The following is a 17,516-nucleotide window of genomic DNA, read 5'->3' on the forward strand; positions in this document are numbered from 1 at the left end:
TTAAATACCTCCATTGTCTTTCATGTATAAATTGTACAGTGTGAATTTCATTTGTATTACATTCTTCTATACAGACTTTCAATCAAATTAAAAGATTTATTTTAAAAATTTCACAGATATGGTATTTGAGTTACAAAGATTTTATAAAATGTGATTTCCGTGATAAGCAGTGAAACTTCAATACCTAGGCTGAGTGACAGAATGGTCCTTATTTCCTACTTTTGAATCCCATGCAGACACAATTAGTAATTTTAGAAAGAAAAGACAACTGGTGCTTTTCAGAGATAATAGGAACTGCCGATGCTGGAGAATCTGAGATAACAGAAGAAGGGTCCAGACCTGAAACGTCAGCTATTCTAATGTTGGTTGGCCTGCTGTGTTCATTAGTTCTACAGCTTATGATCTATAGTGCTTTTCAGCGATTGATATAAACAATGGGATTGTTAAGAGACTTATCAAAAAGTTTTCTGCATACTTTATGATATTTAATAGTTAAAAAGATAGTAGAAGATATAGCTTGGAGTGCTCAGCACAATCATCAGTCCCTTTTCACCAGAGCAAAACCAAGATTATTCAACATTGTGTTTAGTGACAATCACACTGCATGATAAATTTATGTTGACTGCAGCTTTGAGTCGATCAATTCAGTTTTGTTAAGTAAATCAATAATGCACTAAAACTGATTTTCACTGAATATGCATCATCTGAGGATATTAAAGTCTACATTATATACAATCTGTTGACATACAACATTACATTGTTAATGTACTGCAGAATGCATTCTTTTATTTCCTAATTGTCTGATTTACTTATTATTATTTGTTCTTTACCCACATGGCGCATTTTTAAATTGTGAACTTTTTCAACATGATTTCATCAAGTGACAACAGTGAATTTTCTTGTATTGCCCTGCAGCATTTTGTAAAGTGAACTTGGCTAAAGGTTGTTATGTTCTGGTGCGTATATTGCTGCAACAGCTAATTTTAAATTGTTGCAACAGCATTGAAATGTCACCTTCAAAAATGATTCCAATCACTGGAAGTGAATAGGGTTTGTGCATAATATGCCTGATTGGTAAGGTAACAAGTTTATTTTTAATTCTTTATTTTTTAAGCCTTGGGAATTTAGAATAATGGGAACGGAGGTCAGAGCTGCTGAATGTTCCTCCTGCAGAATGTGAGAGGTAAGGGTCACCACTAGTGTCCCTGCTGACTACATCTGCGGGAAGTGCACCCAACTCCAGCTCCTTGAAAACCGCATTAGGGAACTGGAGCTGGAGCTGGATGAACTTCGGATCATTTGGGAGGCAGAGGGGGTTATTGAGAGGAGTTACAGGGAGGTAGTCACTCCTCAAGTACAGGAAAAAGGCAGATGGGTTACGGTCAGGGGACGGAAAGGGAATCGGCTGGCAGTGCAGGGATCCCCTGTGGCCATTCCCCTCAACAATAAGTACACCGTTTTGGATACTGTTGAGGGGGAACGACTTACCAGGGGAAAGCAGTGGGGTACAGGTCTCCGGCACAGAGTCTGTCCCTGCTGCTCAGAAGGGAAGGGGGAAGAGGAGCAGAGCATTAGTCACTGGGGACTCCATAGTTAGGGGGACAGATAGGAGGTTCTGTGGGGACGAGAGAGACTCACGGTTGGTGTGTTGCCTCCCAGGTGCCAGGGTGCGCGATGTCTCTGATCGTGTTTTTGGGATCCTTAAGGGAGAGAGGGAGCAGCCCCAAGTTGTGGTCCACATTGGCACCAACGACATAGGTAGGAAGAGAGATGGGGATTTAAGGCAGAAATTCAGGGAGCTAGGATGGAAACTGAGAGCTAGGACGGAAACTGAGAGCTAGGACGAACACAGTTGTTGTCTCTGGATTGTTGCCCGTGCCACGTGCTAGTGAGGTGAAGAATAGGGAGAGAGAGGAGTTGAACACGTGGCTACAGGGATGGGGCAGGAGGGAGGGTTTTGGATTCTTGGATAATTGGGGCTCTTTCTGGGATAGGTGGGACCTCTACAAGGAAGATGGTCTTCACCTGAACCAGAGGGGTCCCGATATCCTGGGGGGGATATTTGCTCAGGCTGTTCGAGTGGGTTTAAACTAATTCAGCAGGCAGATGGGCACCAAAATTGTAGTTCGACTATAGGAAAGGTTGAGAGTAGGGTGGTCCGAAATAAAGTTTCAGGGAAGCAAGATGGCACCGGCAAGCAAGAAGTTGGATTGAAGTGTGTTTACTTCAATGCCAGGAGCGTCCGGAATAAGGTGGGTGAACTTGCAGCATGGGTTGGTACCTGGGACTTCGATGTTGTGGCCATTTTGGAGACATAGATAGAGCAGGGACAGGAATGGTTGTTGCAGGTTCCGGGATTTAAATGTTTCAGTAAGAACAGAGAAGATGGTAAAAGGGCGGAGGTGTGGCATTGTTGGTCAAGGACAGTATTACAGTTGCAGAAACGATGTTTGGGGACTCGTCAACTGAGGTAGTATGGGCTGAGGTTAGAAACAGGAAAGGAGAGGTCACCCTGTTGGGAGTTTTCTATAGGCCTCTGAATAGTTCCAGAGATGTAGAGGAAAGGATAGCAAAGATGATTCTCGATAGGAGTGAGAGAGACAGGGTAGTTATCATGGGGGACTTCAACTTTCCAGATATTGACTGGGAACACTATAGTTCGAGTACTATAGATGGGTCAGTTTTTGTCCAGTGTGTGCAGGAGGGCTTCTTGACACAGTATATAGATAGGCCAACAAGGGGTGAACCCACATTAGATTTGGTACTGGGTAATGAGCCCGGCCAGGCGTTAGATTTGGAAGTAGGTGAGCGCTTTGGTGATAGCGATCACAATTCTGTTGTGTTTACTTTAGTGTTGGAAAGGGATAGGTGTATACCACTGGGCAAGAGTTATAGCTGGGGGAAAGGCAATTATGATGAGATTAGGCAAGATTTAGGGAGCATTGAATGGGGATGGAAACTGCAGGGGACGGGTACATTAGAAATGTGGAGCTTATTCAAGGAAAAGCTCCTGTGTGTCCTAGATAAATATGTACCTGTCAGGCAGGGAGGAAGCTGTAGAGTGCGGGAGCCGTGGTTTACGAAGGAGGTGGAATCTCTGGTCAAGAGGAAGAAGAAGGCTTATGCTAGGATGAGACGTGAAGGCTCAGTTAGGGCACTTGAGGACTATGAGGTAGCCCGGAAAGACCTAAAGAGAGAGCTCAGAAGAGCCAGGAGGAGACATGAGGAGTTGTTGGTGGATAGTATCAGGGTAAACCCTAAGGCTTCCTATAGGTATTTAAGGAATAAAAGAATGACGAAAGTAAGATTAGGCCCAATCAAGGATAGTAGTGGTAAGTTGTGTGCGGAGTCAGAGGAGATAGGGGAAGCACTAAATGAATATTTTTCAACAGTATTCACTCTAGAAAACGATAATGTTGTCGAGGAGAATACTGAGATACAGGCTACTAGACTAGGTGGGATTGAGGTTCACAAGGAAGATGTATTAGAAATCCTTCAGAAGGTGAAGATAGATAAGTCCCCTGAGCCGGATGGGATTTATCCTCGGATCCTCTGGGAAGCCAGGGAGGAGATTGCCGAGCCTTTGGCATTGATCTTTAACTCGTCATTGTCTACAGGAATAGTGCCAGATGACTGGAGGATAGCAAATGTGGTTCTCCTGTTCAAGAAGGGGAGTAGAGGCAACCCTGGTAATTATAGACCAGTGAGCCTTACCTCAGTTGTTGGTAAAGTGTTGGAAAATGTTATAAGGGATAGGATTTATAATCATCTAGAAAAGAATAAATTGATTACGGATAGTCAGCACGGTTTTGTGAAGGGAAGGTCGTGCCTCACAAACCTTATTGAGTTCTTTGAGAAGGTGACCAAACAGGTAGATGAGTGTAAACTGGTTGATGTGGAGCATATGGATTTCAGCAAGGCGTTCGATAAGGTTCCCCACAATAGGCTATTGTACAAAATGTGGAGGAATGGAATTGTGGGAGATATAGCAGTTTGGATCGGAAATTGGCTTGCTGAAAGAAGACAGAGGGTGGTAGTTGATGGGAAATGTTCATCCTGGAGACCAGTTACTAGTGGTGTACCGCAAGGGTTGGTGTTGGGTCCACTGCTGTTTGTCATTTTTATAAATGACCTGGATGAGGGCGTAGAAGGATGGGTTAGTAAATTTGCAGACGACACTAAGGTCGGTGGAGTTGTGGATAGTGACGAACGATGCTGTAGGTTGCAGAGAGAGATGGATAAGCTGCAGAGCTGGGTTGAGAGGTGGCAAATGGAGTTTAATGCAGACAAGTGTGAGGTGATGCACTTTGGTAGGAGTAACCGGAAGGCAAAGTACAGGGCTAATGGTAAGATTCTTAGTAGTGTAGATGAGCAGAGAGATCTCGGTGTCCATGTACACAGATCCTTGAAAGTTGCCACCCAGGTTGACAGGGCTGTTAAGAAGGCATACAGTGTCTTAGCTTTTATTAATAGAGGGATCGAATTCCAGAACCAAGAGGTTATGGTGAAGCTGTACAAAACTCTGGTGCGGCCGCACTTGGAGTACTGTGTACAGTTCTGGTCATCGCATTATAAGAAGGATGTGGAAGCTTTGGAAAGGGTGCAGAGAAGATTTACTAGGATGTTGCCTGGTATGGAGGGAAGGTCTTACGAGGAAAGGCTGAGGGACTTGAGGCTGTTTTCATTAGAGAGAAGATGGTTGAGAGGTGACTTAATTGGGGCATATAAAATAATCAGAGGGTTAGGTAGGGTGGATAGGGAGAGCCTTTTTCCTAGGATGGGGACGGCGAGCACGAGGGGGCATTGCTTTAAATTGAGGGGTGAAAGATATAGGACAGATGTCAGAGGTAGTTTCTTTACTCAGAGAGTAGTAAGGGAATGGAACGCTTTGCCTGCAACGGTAGTAGATTGGCCTACTTTAGGTACATTTAAGTCGTCATTGGACAAGCATATGGATGTACATGGAATAGTGTAGGTTCGATGGGCTTGAGATTGGTATGACAGGTCGGCACAACATCGAGGGCCTAAGGGCCTGTACTGTGCTGTAATGTTCTATGTTCTCTTTTATGGCTTTTGTCCCACACAAAGCAAGTCACTGCAAAGTGGTTTACAAGCTTATTCCCTCAAGAAAATCTTTTAGAGAAGTACTGTCTTGGATGGGCAGAAGAAGAATTTGATGTATACAGTGGCCTGCTAAGACTGGCCTGCAATGTTTGGTTCAAGGGGATGCAGTTAAAAGTGGATACATGAATCAGAATCAGGCTCCTCAAACATATACTTTGACAAGACTGCTGTAACTTGCTAGAAAGGAAATGCCAACCAACAACAGTTACTGAAAAATTAAATATAAATTCACTGACTAATGTCATTTTCAGGCCAAGTCAGTTCAGAGAATGCTGCTCCTTCGAGTGAAGTGTAGGCTGCGTTTTAATCTCAGGAGATTATAATTTGAATTTAATGACAAAAACTAGTGGACCAAAATGTATTCATCTTTTATGAATTTGGCGAGTAATTTACAGGACACTGGTCCAATTTTGGCAAGTCACAAATGCAGGTAAATCCATACTATAATGAACTCTAAAAACGTCACCTTGCTTCTGTCTCAGTTTTTTTTCAACTGATTGATGCAAACAATGCTGCAATGATACATTTTGATACGGGCAATACCAAATGGCAGAAAAACAGTGATTCTCAATGAAAAACAACAGCTTATGATAGTTGCTGGCTGGCTTGACATGCTCACAAGCGCAAAGGACTCAGCAAGGAAAACAGTTAAAAACTCAATTTATACTCTTTAAATTATTCAAATAGAGAGACAGTGACATAGTGGTAAAACTGGTAAGCCAGAGACCCTGGGATTTGAGTTCAAATTCCACCACAGCAGCCTGTGAAATTTCGATTGAATTCGTTAATAACTTGTAATTTCAGATTTTTATTAAATTTAATTTCAAAATGATGCAGTGAAATTACCACTGACTGTTGCGAAAATCCATCTGGCTCATTCATCTCCTTGAGCTAAGGGAATCTGCTGCCGTTACCTGGTCTGGTCTACATGTAACTCCAGACCCAGAGTGATTTGGTTGATTCTTAACTGCACTCCGATATTGCTTAGAAAGCCATTGAGTAAAGTCCCAAAGGAACAAAATTGGATAGTGCATTTGGCATTGTGTTGAGATTAGGAAACAACAGCACACCCAGTTCTGTCAACACTGCAAAGACCTCCTGACTAAGTTCTGGGGGTTTGTGCCAAAATTGGGAGGAACAGCCTCACACAGTCATACTCAGAATCATATTTGAAAGCCAAGATCCTAGACGCCATTGCCACCATCTCTAAGTATGTCTATCAACAGGGCAGACACAGCAGAAGCAGCAGCACAGTTGCATTCAGTGTGGAAAGAGTTTCCCTTGAGATCCTCATCACTGACCGATCTCAGGTACCAGGTGATGCAGGGGCAAAAAAACCCCTCTCTTAATTATTAGCACCATCAGCTGATGAATTAGTAATCCTACACATTGAATGATATTTGAAGGGTGGCAAGGTACAATATGTGCTTTGGGTTGGAACTTCAACATCCATTGAAAGGATGGCACATTAGCATCACTACTAGCCAAGGCAGATGAGCCTGGAGAAGGTGGTGAAGGATCCAACAAGGGGAATAAAGCTATTAGATGTTATCCTTGTCAATCCAACGGCCACAGATGCATTTATCCATGACAGTTTAGATAGGAGTTACCTCCAAATCATATGAAGGGCTGTCTTCAAACTAAATATATCCACCATCAGGTTGTGTGGCAATACCACCATGCTAGATGGGATTGATTCAGAAGTTACATATTGAGTCAGAATATGTCTAGCAGCAGAAAACTGAGTAAACATGAGGCATTGTGGACAACAGCAGCAGAACTGCACTTAACTACAACAAGATCCTCATGGCCCAGCATATCCCTCGCTTTACCATTACTTTGAGGACAAGGTACCACTTCTTGTTTAATGAAGAATATTGGAGGGTATGCCAAGTGTAGGGATGGGCATTCTTAAAAATTAGGTGGCAACACAGGTAGTGCCAAACAGTGAAAGCAGAATGCAATAGATAGCCCTAAGTGATATCACAACCAACGGATCAAATCTGCAGTTCTTTTATAGCCAATACCAAATAGTTGTGGTCAACTGAACAACTTCCAGAAGAAAGTGACACCTTCAATGTCCCTATCTGCAATACAGGAAGAGGCCAATGCATCAGTGCAAAAGACAAGGCTTAAACATTTGCAACCATCTTCAGCTAGAATGCTGTGGAAATATGTAAGAGTAGTTTCTTTGGCTCAACTATCTTCAGCTACATTAATGACCTTTCCTGCATTAAAGGTCAGAATTGGTAATGTACTCTGACAACTGCACAATGTTCGCTACAATTCACAACTGCTCAGAAACTGAAGCAGCACTTTTTGTTATGCAGCAAGAACTAGGCAACAGCCACGCTTCTCAAATGCTAGGCAATGACTGTCTTGAACAACACAGAATCTAATCAGTTCTTGTTGACATTCAATGGCATGGCCATCATTGAATCCTCCACCATTAACATGCTACGGATTACCATTGAGCAGATATTGAGCTGGACCAGTTATTTAAATACTGTGTGTAGAAGAGTAACTCAGAGGCTGGGAAATTCTACTGTGAGTAACACACCTCTGTCTTGCCAGAATGAGTGTGCCTCCAACAATACCAGGACAAAGCAGGCCAGCTGCCTGGGACCTCATCCACCAACCTAAACATTGAATTTCTCTGCAACCAATGCACAGTATGTAATGTAGATGGGATATGCGGCAGGGATTCATCAAGGCTCCTTCAACAACACTTGCAACTTTCACCACATAGAAAAACAAGACCAGCAGGCACATAGGCTGCAATACTGCACAACTGTAATGACAGCACAGGATCTTCAGTATTTACAGCATCAGAAGCCATTCAGCCTGTTCTGCCCATGCTGGCTTTCCTGGTCAGGTAGAAAATGTCCTAAATGCGATGTGGAGGCATGATAAGTAATTTTGGACTACAGAACATACTATTGTTTTCTAAGGTGCAATATTAGCTGAAGTTGTAGTAAAGTTGCAGTGTGTTATGCAAGTAAGCTATCAGATCTTTCTGTCATCCAACTCATCACTCACCATCAAGAGGTTTTCCAGCTCATCCCTGGATAACCGATGTGAACAGATTTTAACGTCAGAGCACTCCAGGACAGGGCAGGTACCTCAATATCTGTTACTGTAGTGACAAAGAGCTGCTGGAAACACTAACTTAGATGAACTTACCCTTGATTTCTCTTCTAGTCTTGTCATCATTACTATCGTGACAGTTCTTTGCTCCCACACCATTCGCCAAAAATCACTGAGTGTTTCTGGAAGTGGGCCCTGTGTAGCAATGTAGGCATTCTGTTTCCTGTACCCATCAATATAATTGGCGTTCAGGTAGTCACTGCCTGGCACCCCTGTAAAAATAGAAGCACTCATTAAAATAGCTTTGTAATGCTTAGTAAAGCCTTCTCCTGTGGAAAGAAATGGCAATTCCCTTCCAAGGAACTCTTTATATGATCCAAAATCAGAGCAATGTAAATAACATTTAAATTTTTCCGTATTTTCTAGACTCCATTCAAACTACAGTGCCATAGTTTCTTCATGTAATAACTGCTCCTTATGTTTACCATTAGTGATGAGTGTTGGCAGGCTATTCAGCTGTTGGACCATCACAATGAAAAGTCATCACAAACATGTCTTAAAGATATGTGTTTTTCAGTACAGGTTAATAATAAACAGTCCCTTTGAACTCTATGGGGATTTGTCATTCTTATCGCAGGCGATGCTATGTGTTATCATCCCAGATGTAATCAATAAACCCTGTAAAAACCAGTGAACAAGCCCAGGACTTCATGGCATGTAATCACAACTCAATATAAAGTGCATTTACTCGTTATGCTCTTGGAGAAACATTAGAAGACCATTTATGCCAGTATAATTGGATTACCAACAGGCTAATTTTCTGAGAGTTTACTTTATACAAACTGCACACTACAGCCTTAAAACATGAATGGTAAACCCAATTATGAGGTTGCAGACATTCTGACTACTGTGCATAACATGCTGATTGTTGTATCTTTTAATCATAACCTTTTGCTTACATCCCAACTGACCACCTTGTTTCTCTGACATTAAGGTAGAGATTTAAGTATAAGAAGAAATATGATTATGCATAGTCACAGATTTAAAAAATGAGGAAATGAAATAAATAAATGCATGTTAGGGATACCATGTGTACTATAATAGTGAGTACCAAGTAGTGTAGGTCTCAGCAAACAGTGCTTTATAATGACTGGCTGGAGTCACACTCACAACAAAGGAAAACGGCTGTGGTTGCAGTGCACCATTCATCTCAGTCTCAGTTCATTATTGCAAGAGTTAGTCAAGGTGGTGTCCGAAAACCAACCATCTTCAGTTGCATGAGCAGTGGCCCTCCTTCCATCCTAAAGTCAGAATTGGGAATGTTCACCAATTATTTCACAATGCTCAGAACCATTCCTGACTTCCCTGATACCGAAGCAGACTACATGCATTTGAAGCAAGATCTGGACAGTGCAGTGCAGGAGTCCCACGTGCTCATCTCCCTCTGAAACAGGTGTACCGTTTTGGACAGTGTTGGGGGAGATGGCTCACCAGGGGAAGGCAAAGTAGCCAGGTTCATGGCACCTTGGCTGGCTCTGCGTACAGAAGGGCAGGAAAAAGTGTGGAAGGGCTATAGTCATAGGGGATTCAATTGTAAGAGAAGTAGATAGGCGGTTCTGTGGTCGAAAATGAGACTCCCAAATGGTATGTTGCTTTCCAGGTACACAGATCAGGGATGTCTCAGATTGACTGCAGGACATTCTGAAGGCGGAGGATGAACAGCCAGCTGTCATGGTGCATATAGGCACCAATGATATAGGTAAAAAACGGGATGAGATCCAACAAGCAGAATTTAGGGAGTTAGCAGCATAGTTAAAAAGTAGGACCTCAGAGGCAGTAATCTCAGGATTGCTACCAGTGTCATGTGCTAGTCAGAGTAGAAATGAAAGAATAGGCAAGATAAATGAGTGGCTTATGAGATGATGTAGGAGGGAGAGGTTCAGATTTTTGGGACATTGGCACCAGTTCCAGGGGAGGTGGGACTATTACAAATCAGACTGTCTACACCTGAGCAGGAATGGAACCAATGTCCTAGGGGGTGCTTTTGCTAATGCTGTTGGGGAGGGTTTAAAGTAATGTGGCAGGGGGATGGAAACCAAATGAGGAGGTTAGTGGGCATTAAGGAGGTAGTAACTAAAGCCTGTAAGGAACTAGATAATGAAGTCAGTGGGACTTCACACGGATGATCCCTGGAATGGTAGGTTTAATGTACGATTAACGGCCGAGGATCCTGGGATTGTATTCATTAGAGTTCAGAAGGTTGAGGGGAGATCTAATAGAAACTTACAAGATAATGTATGGCTTACAAAGGGTGGACGCTGGGAAGTTGTTTCCGTTAGGCGGGGAGACTAGAACCCGTGGGCACAGCCTTAGAATGAGGGGGGCAAAATTTAAAACAGAAATGAGGAGACATTTCTTCAGCCAGAGAGTGGTGGGAATGTGGAATGCATCGCCATGGAGTGCAGTGGAGGCCGGGACTTTAAATGTCTTCAAGGCAGAGATCGATAAATTCTTGATCTCACAAGGAATCAAGGGCTACGGGGAATAGTGATCACAATTCTCTAAGTTTTAGAATACTGATGGACAAAGACGAGAGTGGCCATAAAGGAAGCTTGCTAATTTGGGGGAAGGCAAACTACAGCAAAAGTCAGCAGGAGCTGGAGAATGTGGATCGGGAGCAGCTTTTTGAGGGTAAATCCACATTTGATATGAGGGAGGCTGTTGAAGAGAGGTTGATTAGAGTGCAGAACTGACTTGTCCCGGTGAAAATGAGGGTTAGAATGGGCAAGATTACAGAATAATGGATGGCTGGTGAAATTGTGAAAAAGGAAGCATACATAAGGTCTAGGCAACTGAAAACAGACGAAGCTTTGGAAGAATAATTGGGAGAGTAGGACCAATTTGAAACGAGGAATTGAGAGGGCTAAAAGGAGTCATGAAATATCTTTAGCAAACAGGGTTAAGGAAAACTCCATGCCTTTTATTCGTACATAAGGAGCACGAGGGTAACTAGAGAAATGGTTGGCCCACTCAAGGACAAAGGAGCGAAGTTATGAGAGGAGTCAGAGAAAATGAGTGAGATTCTTAATGAGTGCTTTGCGTCGGTATTCACCGAGGAGAGGGACATGACGGATGTTGAAGTTAGGGACAGATGTTTGATTACTCTAAATCAAGTTGGTATAAGGAGGGGGCAAGTGTTAGGTATTCTGAAAGGCATTAGGGTGGACAAGTCCCCAATCTGGATGGGATCTATCCCAGGTTATTGAGGGAAGCGAGAGAGGAAATAGCTGGGGCCTTAACAGATATCTTTGCAGCATCCGTGAGCACGGGTGAGGTCCTGGAGGACTGGAGTATTGCTAAAGTTGTCCCCTTGTTTAAGAAGGGTGGGAACGATAATCCAGGTAATTATAGACTGGCGAACCTAATGTCAGTGGGGTGGGGGGGGGGGGGTGGCAGGGAAAGAAGCTGCTGAGGAAGATACTGACAGATACGATCTATTTACATTTGGAAGAAAATGGGCTTATTAGTGATTGGCGGCATAGTTTTGTGCAGGGACGGTCATATCTTACCAACTTGATAGAATTCTTTGAGGAGGTGACAATGTTGATAGATGAGGGAAGGGCTGTAGATGTCATATACATGGACTTCAGTAAGACATTTGATAAGGTTCTCCATGGTTGGCTGATGGAGAAAGTGAAGTCACATGGGGTCCAGGGTGTGCTAGCTAGATGGATAGAGAACCGGCTGGGCAACAGGAGACAGAGAGTTGTAGCAGAAGAGCGTTTCTCAAAATGTAGAACTGTGACCAGTGGAGTTCCACAGGGGTCTGTGTTGGGACCACTGCTGTTTGCAATGTACATAAATGATCTGGAGAAAGGTATAGATGGTCAGATTAGCAAGTTTGCAGATGACATTAAGATTGGTGGAGTAGCAGATAGTGAAGGGGACTGTCGGAGAATGTAGCAGATGGAGTTCAATCCAGGAAAATGTGAGGTGATGCATTTTGGAAGATCCAATTCAAGATCGAACTATATGGTAAATGGAAAAGCCCTGGGGAAAACTGATGCACAGAGAGATCCGGGTGTTCAGGTGTATTGTACCCTGAAGGTAGCAACGTAGGTGGATAGAGTGGTCAAGAAGTCATGCGGCTTTATTCATTGGACAGGGTATTGAGTACAAGAGTTGGCAAATCATGTTGCAGTTGTGTTGGACTTTGGTTCAACCACATTTGGAATACTGCGTACAGTTCTGGTCGTCACGTTCCCAAAAGGATGTGGATGCTTTGGAGAGGGTGCAGAGGAGGTTCACGAGGATGTTGCCTGGTATGGAGGGCGCAAGCTATGAAGAGAGGTTGAGTAGATTAGGATTATTAAACTTTTTCCCAGCGTGGGGGACTCAATTACTTGGGGTCACGATTTCAAGCTGACAGGGGAAAAGTTTAAGGGAGATATGCATGCAAAGTTCTTTACGCAGTGGGTACTGAGTGCTTGGAACGTGTTCCCAGTGGAGGTGTTAGAGGTGGGCACAATAGCTTCATTTAAGATGTATCTGGACAGATACATAAATGGTCAGGGAGCAGAGGAATACAGATCCTTGGAAAATAGGCGACAGGTTTAGATTAGATTCCCTACAGTGTGGAAGCAGGCCCTTTGGCCCAACAAGTCCACACCGCCCCTGGAGTATCCCATCCAGACCCATCCCCCTATAACCCATGCGCCCCTGAACACTACAGCCAATTTAGCATGGCCAATCCACCTAGCCTGCACATCTTTGGACTGTGGGAGGAAACCGGAGCACCCGGAGGAAACCCACGCAGACACAGGGAGAATGTGCAATCTCTGCAAAGACAGTTACCCGAGGCTGGAATTGAAATCGGGTCCCTGGTGCTGTGAGGCTGCAGTGCTAACCACTGAGGAACCTCGCCGCCCAAACAGACAGAGGATCTGGTTCGGTGCAGGCCTGGAGGGCCCAAGAGCCCGCTCCTGTGCTGTAATTTTCTTTGTTCTTTATTCTTTGTTCTATGGACGACATTTCTTTTTGGGCTGGTAAGTGTGTTTGTATCAACAAGTTCCAGGTAATGACTACTTCTGACAGAAGATAATTCAACCATTTCACTCTTCGGTTCAACAGCTGAGTTTCCCACTATCAATATCCTATGGACTACCACTGATCAGAAACTAAACTGGCCAGCCATATAAATACTGTGGTTACAACAGCAACTCAGAGGTTGTCTGTTCTGCAGTGAATTGCTCACCTACTGACTCACCATAGCCTGCCTACCAATGACAAGGTACAAGTCAGGTGTATGACGGAATTCCCTCCATTTTGCCTGGGTAAATGAGCCTCAAATAGTACTCAAGAAACTTAACACTATCAGGAGAGAGCAGACCACTTCATTGGTATTGCATCCATCAAGTGAAACTTTCATTCACTCCACCACCAATGAATAGTGTCTCAAATATCCAGGAAAAACTACAGCATATTGCAATGACTCTTGCGACAACACCTACCAAATCTATCACATCGAAGGTCAAAGGCAGCAAAAGCATGAGAACACCACCAACGACAAGCTTCCTACCAAAACAAACATCTTCCTGATTTAGAATGAGATGGCTGTTTCTTCAATTTTTTCTGGAATTTCAGAGTTAACACTACTGAGAGGGTTTATATACAACATGAACAGAAAGTTTAAGGAGGTAGCTCACCATTACTTTATTCAGGCATAAGTTGGGCTGGGTAATAAATGCTCGTCCAGCCAGTGACATCCACATCCCATGAAAGAATCAAAAAAAAAGGGACAGGAGCAAACTATAATACACTATCTATTATACTGTTGTTAAAATGCAGTATGGCATTTCCTTAATGATATAAGTGCTCTGTGTTCATAAATTAAGGTTTAAGATAACTAAAATCCTGATTGGGATTATCAACTCTGGTCAGCTCTATTTCTGGAGGTTTTATCACATTACGAGCTGCAAAGAATGACTTCACACCTACATTCTGCCACTAGCTCATTTCCCAGGTACACTGTTTATATGTGCAAATTAGAACGAGAACCAATTCTAACTATCATTCTCCTATGAATATCATTTGCCAATGATCAGTTGAAGCCTAAATTTTGCACCAGTTTTGCTGCATATAAAAGCAGACAGTTCAGTGCACACAATTTTTTAGGGAACTTTCCCAATTTTTTAAAATCAATAAATTAAGTATTCAAAAAAACAAAAAAAAACAGAATGTTGCTTACTGCCCTATGATATATTTCACTGGGTTGTTTGTATCAGTGTCCTGGAAAATAATTTTCAATTCTGTGCAACAACTGTTTCAGGAGTAGGCTTACACATTATCTTTCCAACTGCACAGATCACACACAGAATGTCCAAAATACCATGCCACTTTGTTTCACTTTCTTTTTAATACGTTCGTACATGTGGGCAACACTGGTTTGGTCAACATCCTTAATCGGCCTGGAGGAGGTGCTGAGGTGTCTTCTTGAACTGCTCCAGCCCTTGGGGTGTGGGGATGTCTGCAGTACTGTTCCGAAGGGAGTTTCAGGATCCTGACCCGATGACAGTGGTGGAATGGTGATATAGTTTCAAGTCAGGAAGATGACTCTGATGGACACTGCAGGTTTTGGCTTCCCATGCATTTGCTGCCCTTGTAGGTCAAGGTTGTAGTGTTTCTCTACTTAGAAAGTCCTATCAGAGGAGGCTTTCTGAGTTACTGCTGTGCAGCTTGTCAATGATACACATTGCTGCCAGTGTGCATTGGTGGTAAAGGGAGTGAAGGCTGAAGGTGAAGGGTGCCACTCAAGTGAGCTGCATTGTCCTAGATAGTAACAAAAAAAGCAAAATACTGTGAATGAAGGAAGTTTGCAACAAACCAAGAGAATGCTGGAGAAACTCAGTGGCAGCATCTGCGGAGAGTCTTAATGTTTCGAGTGCAGTATGAATCTACATTGGAATTCAAAGATGTTAGAAAATGGATTTTAAAAGTACCTCTGACAGAGGCAGAAATGGGGTGAAAGGAACAGCTGGCGTAGCGGCACAGTGCAAAGGCAAAGGAGTGTTAACAGAGGTGAAAGGGATAAAGAAATGTAAAATGGTGTAATTTGAGGTGTGAAACAGAGAGAATCAGTCCTCTCTACTGAGAGCAAAGTAAATAAGCAAACAAGTAAGACTATGGGGAGACGGAATTAATGGAAAAAATAGAGAATTGATGCCATATGATCAGTTTGCAAAGCTATGGAATTCAATATTAAAACTTTGAGGGTGTAAAGTGCATAAACAATAAATAAGATATGGTTTCTCGAGCATGTGTTGTGATTCATTCGAACACTGCAGCAGGTCCAGGACAGAAATGTTAGCATGACAGCAACGGAGATTCAATGAAAAGCAAGCAATTGCAATATCAGGATCATTCCTATGGACAGAGCAGAGGTGTTCCACAAGGCATTACCCAGCCTGTGTTTAGTCTCACCAATGTAAAAGAGATCACATTGTGAACAGTACCCCGACAGATGAAGGCAAGCATGCCGTACATCATCTTTACCTCTATCCACTGCATTGCCAATTTCAGGGAGCTAGGCCCTTGTGTGGTGATTGTAACAAGGTCAGCCAGCTGGACCTCATAGGATATGAGTTCCCTGATTGGTACTGGAAATCTGGATCAATCGGGGAACCCTGACTGACATATAAAAAAAAGGGAGTGTCAGAGAAACTGACATTCTGATCTCTGGCTCTGAATGAGGCAGTACTGAAGTCATGTGTAAAGAAAGGCTGGCTTGATGACAAGACACTGACCTCTGTAGAGTTATGTCACTTGCACTTGAAGACCACTCTGTACATCAAAGCTCTGAAGGGTCTTGCCATTTCCTGTATACTTTCCTCTTGCATTTGACCTCCCAAAATGCAAGACCTCATCCACATCCTACAGTAGACTTTGATAACCTCCTTCACAATTCTCAATTTCTGTGACATCTACAAATTTACTAATCAGACCACCTACATTTACATCTAAATAATTTATGTGTATTACAAGTAACAGAGATCCTAGCACTAATCTTTATGGAACACAACTGGTTGCATATCTCAGAAAAACACCCTCCATTACTATCTCTGTCTTCTCTGACCGAGCCAACATATTAAATCATTGTGGATCCCAAATGGCTTAATCTTCCGGACCAGCCTACCATGGATGACCTTGTCAAATGCTTTAGTAAAGTCATTTAGACAACATCCACTATCTTACCTTCACCATTCTTCTTTGTCACTTCTTTAAAAAAACTCCATCAAGATTGTGAGACAAAACCTCCCCTGCACAAAGCTTTGCTGACAATCCCTAAGAAGTCTATTCTTTTCCAAATGCAAGTAAATCCTGTCCCTATAGAATATTCCCTAGTAATTTCCCGCACAGGCCTATAATTTCTTGCATTATCCCTGATGCCCTTTTTAAACAAAGGAACAACATTGGTTTCTCCCAACTCTCCTGGAACCTAGTTTGTGGCTAAAGTGGATACAAAGATTTCTGTCAAGCCTCCAGCAATTTTGTCCCTTGCTTTCCTCAGTATTCTGGAAATAGATCAAATCAGGCCTTGGGGACTTATCTAACTTAATATTTTTCAAGACACACCATACCTCCTCCTTCTTAATATCGACATCACCTAAAATATCAACATACCCCTCCCTAATCTTACCATCATCCTTGACGAATTTATCCTTGGTGAATATCAATATGAAGTGCTCACCGATTTCCTCTGGCTCCATGCATAAATTCCGTCCTTCATCCTTGTGTGGACTTAGCTTTTCCCTCGCTACCCTCTTGCTTCAAATATATATGTTAAATTGAGATTCTCCTTATCCTACCTGGCAAGGACATTTAATGGCTTCTCTTAGTTTTGCTAATTCTTTAGGTTCTTTCTGCTTCCTTTAGATTTCTCAAGACCTTGTCTGATTTCCGCTCCCTAAACCTTCCATATGCTTCCTTTTCTTTCTTGACTACACTATCAATATCTAGTGTCACCCAGGTTTCCGAACCTTGTTATCTTAATTCTTCGTCCTCCCGTGAACATGCTGGCCCTGAAATCTGATCAATGGGCCTTTAAAAGGCTTCCCACAAGTCAGATGTAGATTTACCCTCAGACAGCCGTCCCCAATCTAATTTCTCCAGTTCCTGTCTCATACTATTGTAATTAACCTTCCCCTATTTTGCACTTTCAATTGAGGACCAACCTTATCCTTATCTATAACTACGTTAAAATTTATGGAATTACAATCATTGTTCTCAAAATGCTTCCTCCTGAAATG

The 17,516-nt window shown here is 42.8% G+C and overlaps 1 protein-coding gene across 18 annotated transcripts in view; it reads right to left on the bottom strand.

The window, feature by feature from the left end:
- ptprfa (protein tyrosine phosphatase receptor type Fa) overlaps nt 1-17,516 on the bottom strand; it is a 491,915-nt gene that overhangs the window by 78,963 nt on the left and 395,436 nt on the right. For all 18 annotated transcript variants that reach the window (XM_059648016.1, XM_059648015.1, XM_059648014.1 and 15 more), the window contains one exon: nt 8,308-8,483. In XM_059648016.1, coding sequence (XP_059503999.1) covers nt 8,308-8,483 — 176 coding nt within the window. The remainder of the gene's footprint in view (nt 1-8,307; nt 8,484-17,516) is intronic.

The sequence above is a fragment of the Stegostoma tigrinum genome, chromosome 8 (assembly GCF_030684315.1).
Source record: "Stegostoma tigrinum isolate sSteTig4 chromosome 8, sSteTig4.hap1, whole genome shotgun sequence".
Taxonomy (NCBI): Eukaryota; Metazoa; Chordata; class Chondrichthyes; order Orectolobiformes; family Stegostomatidae; genus Stegostoma; species Stegostoma tigrinum.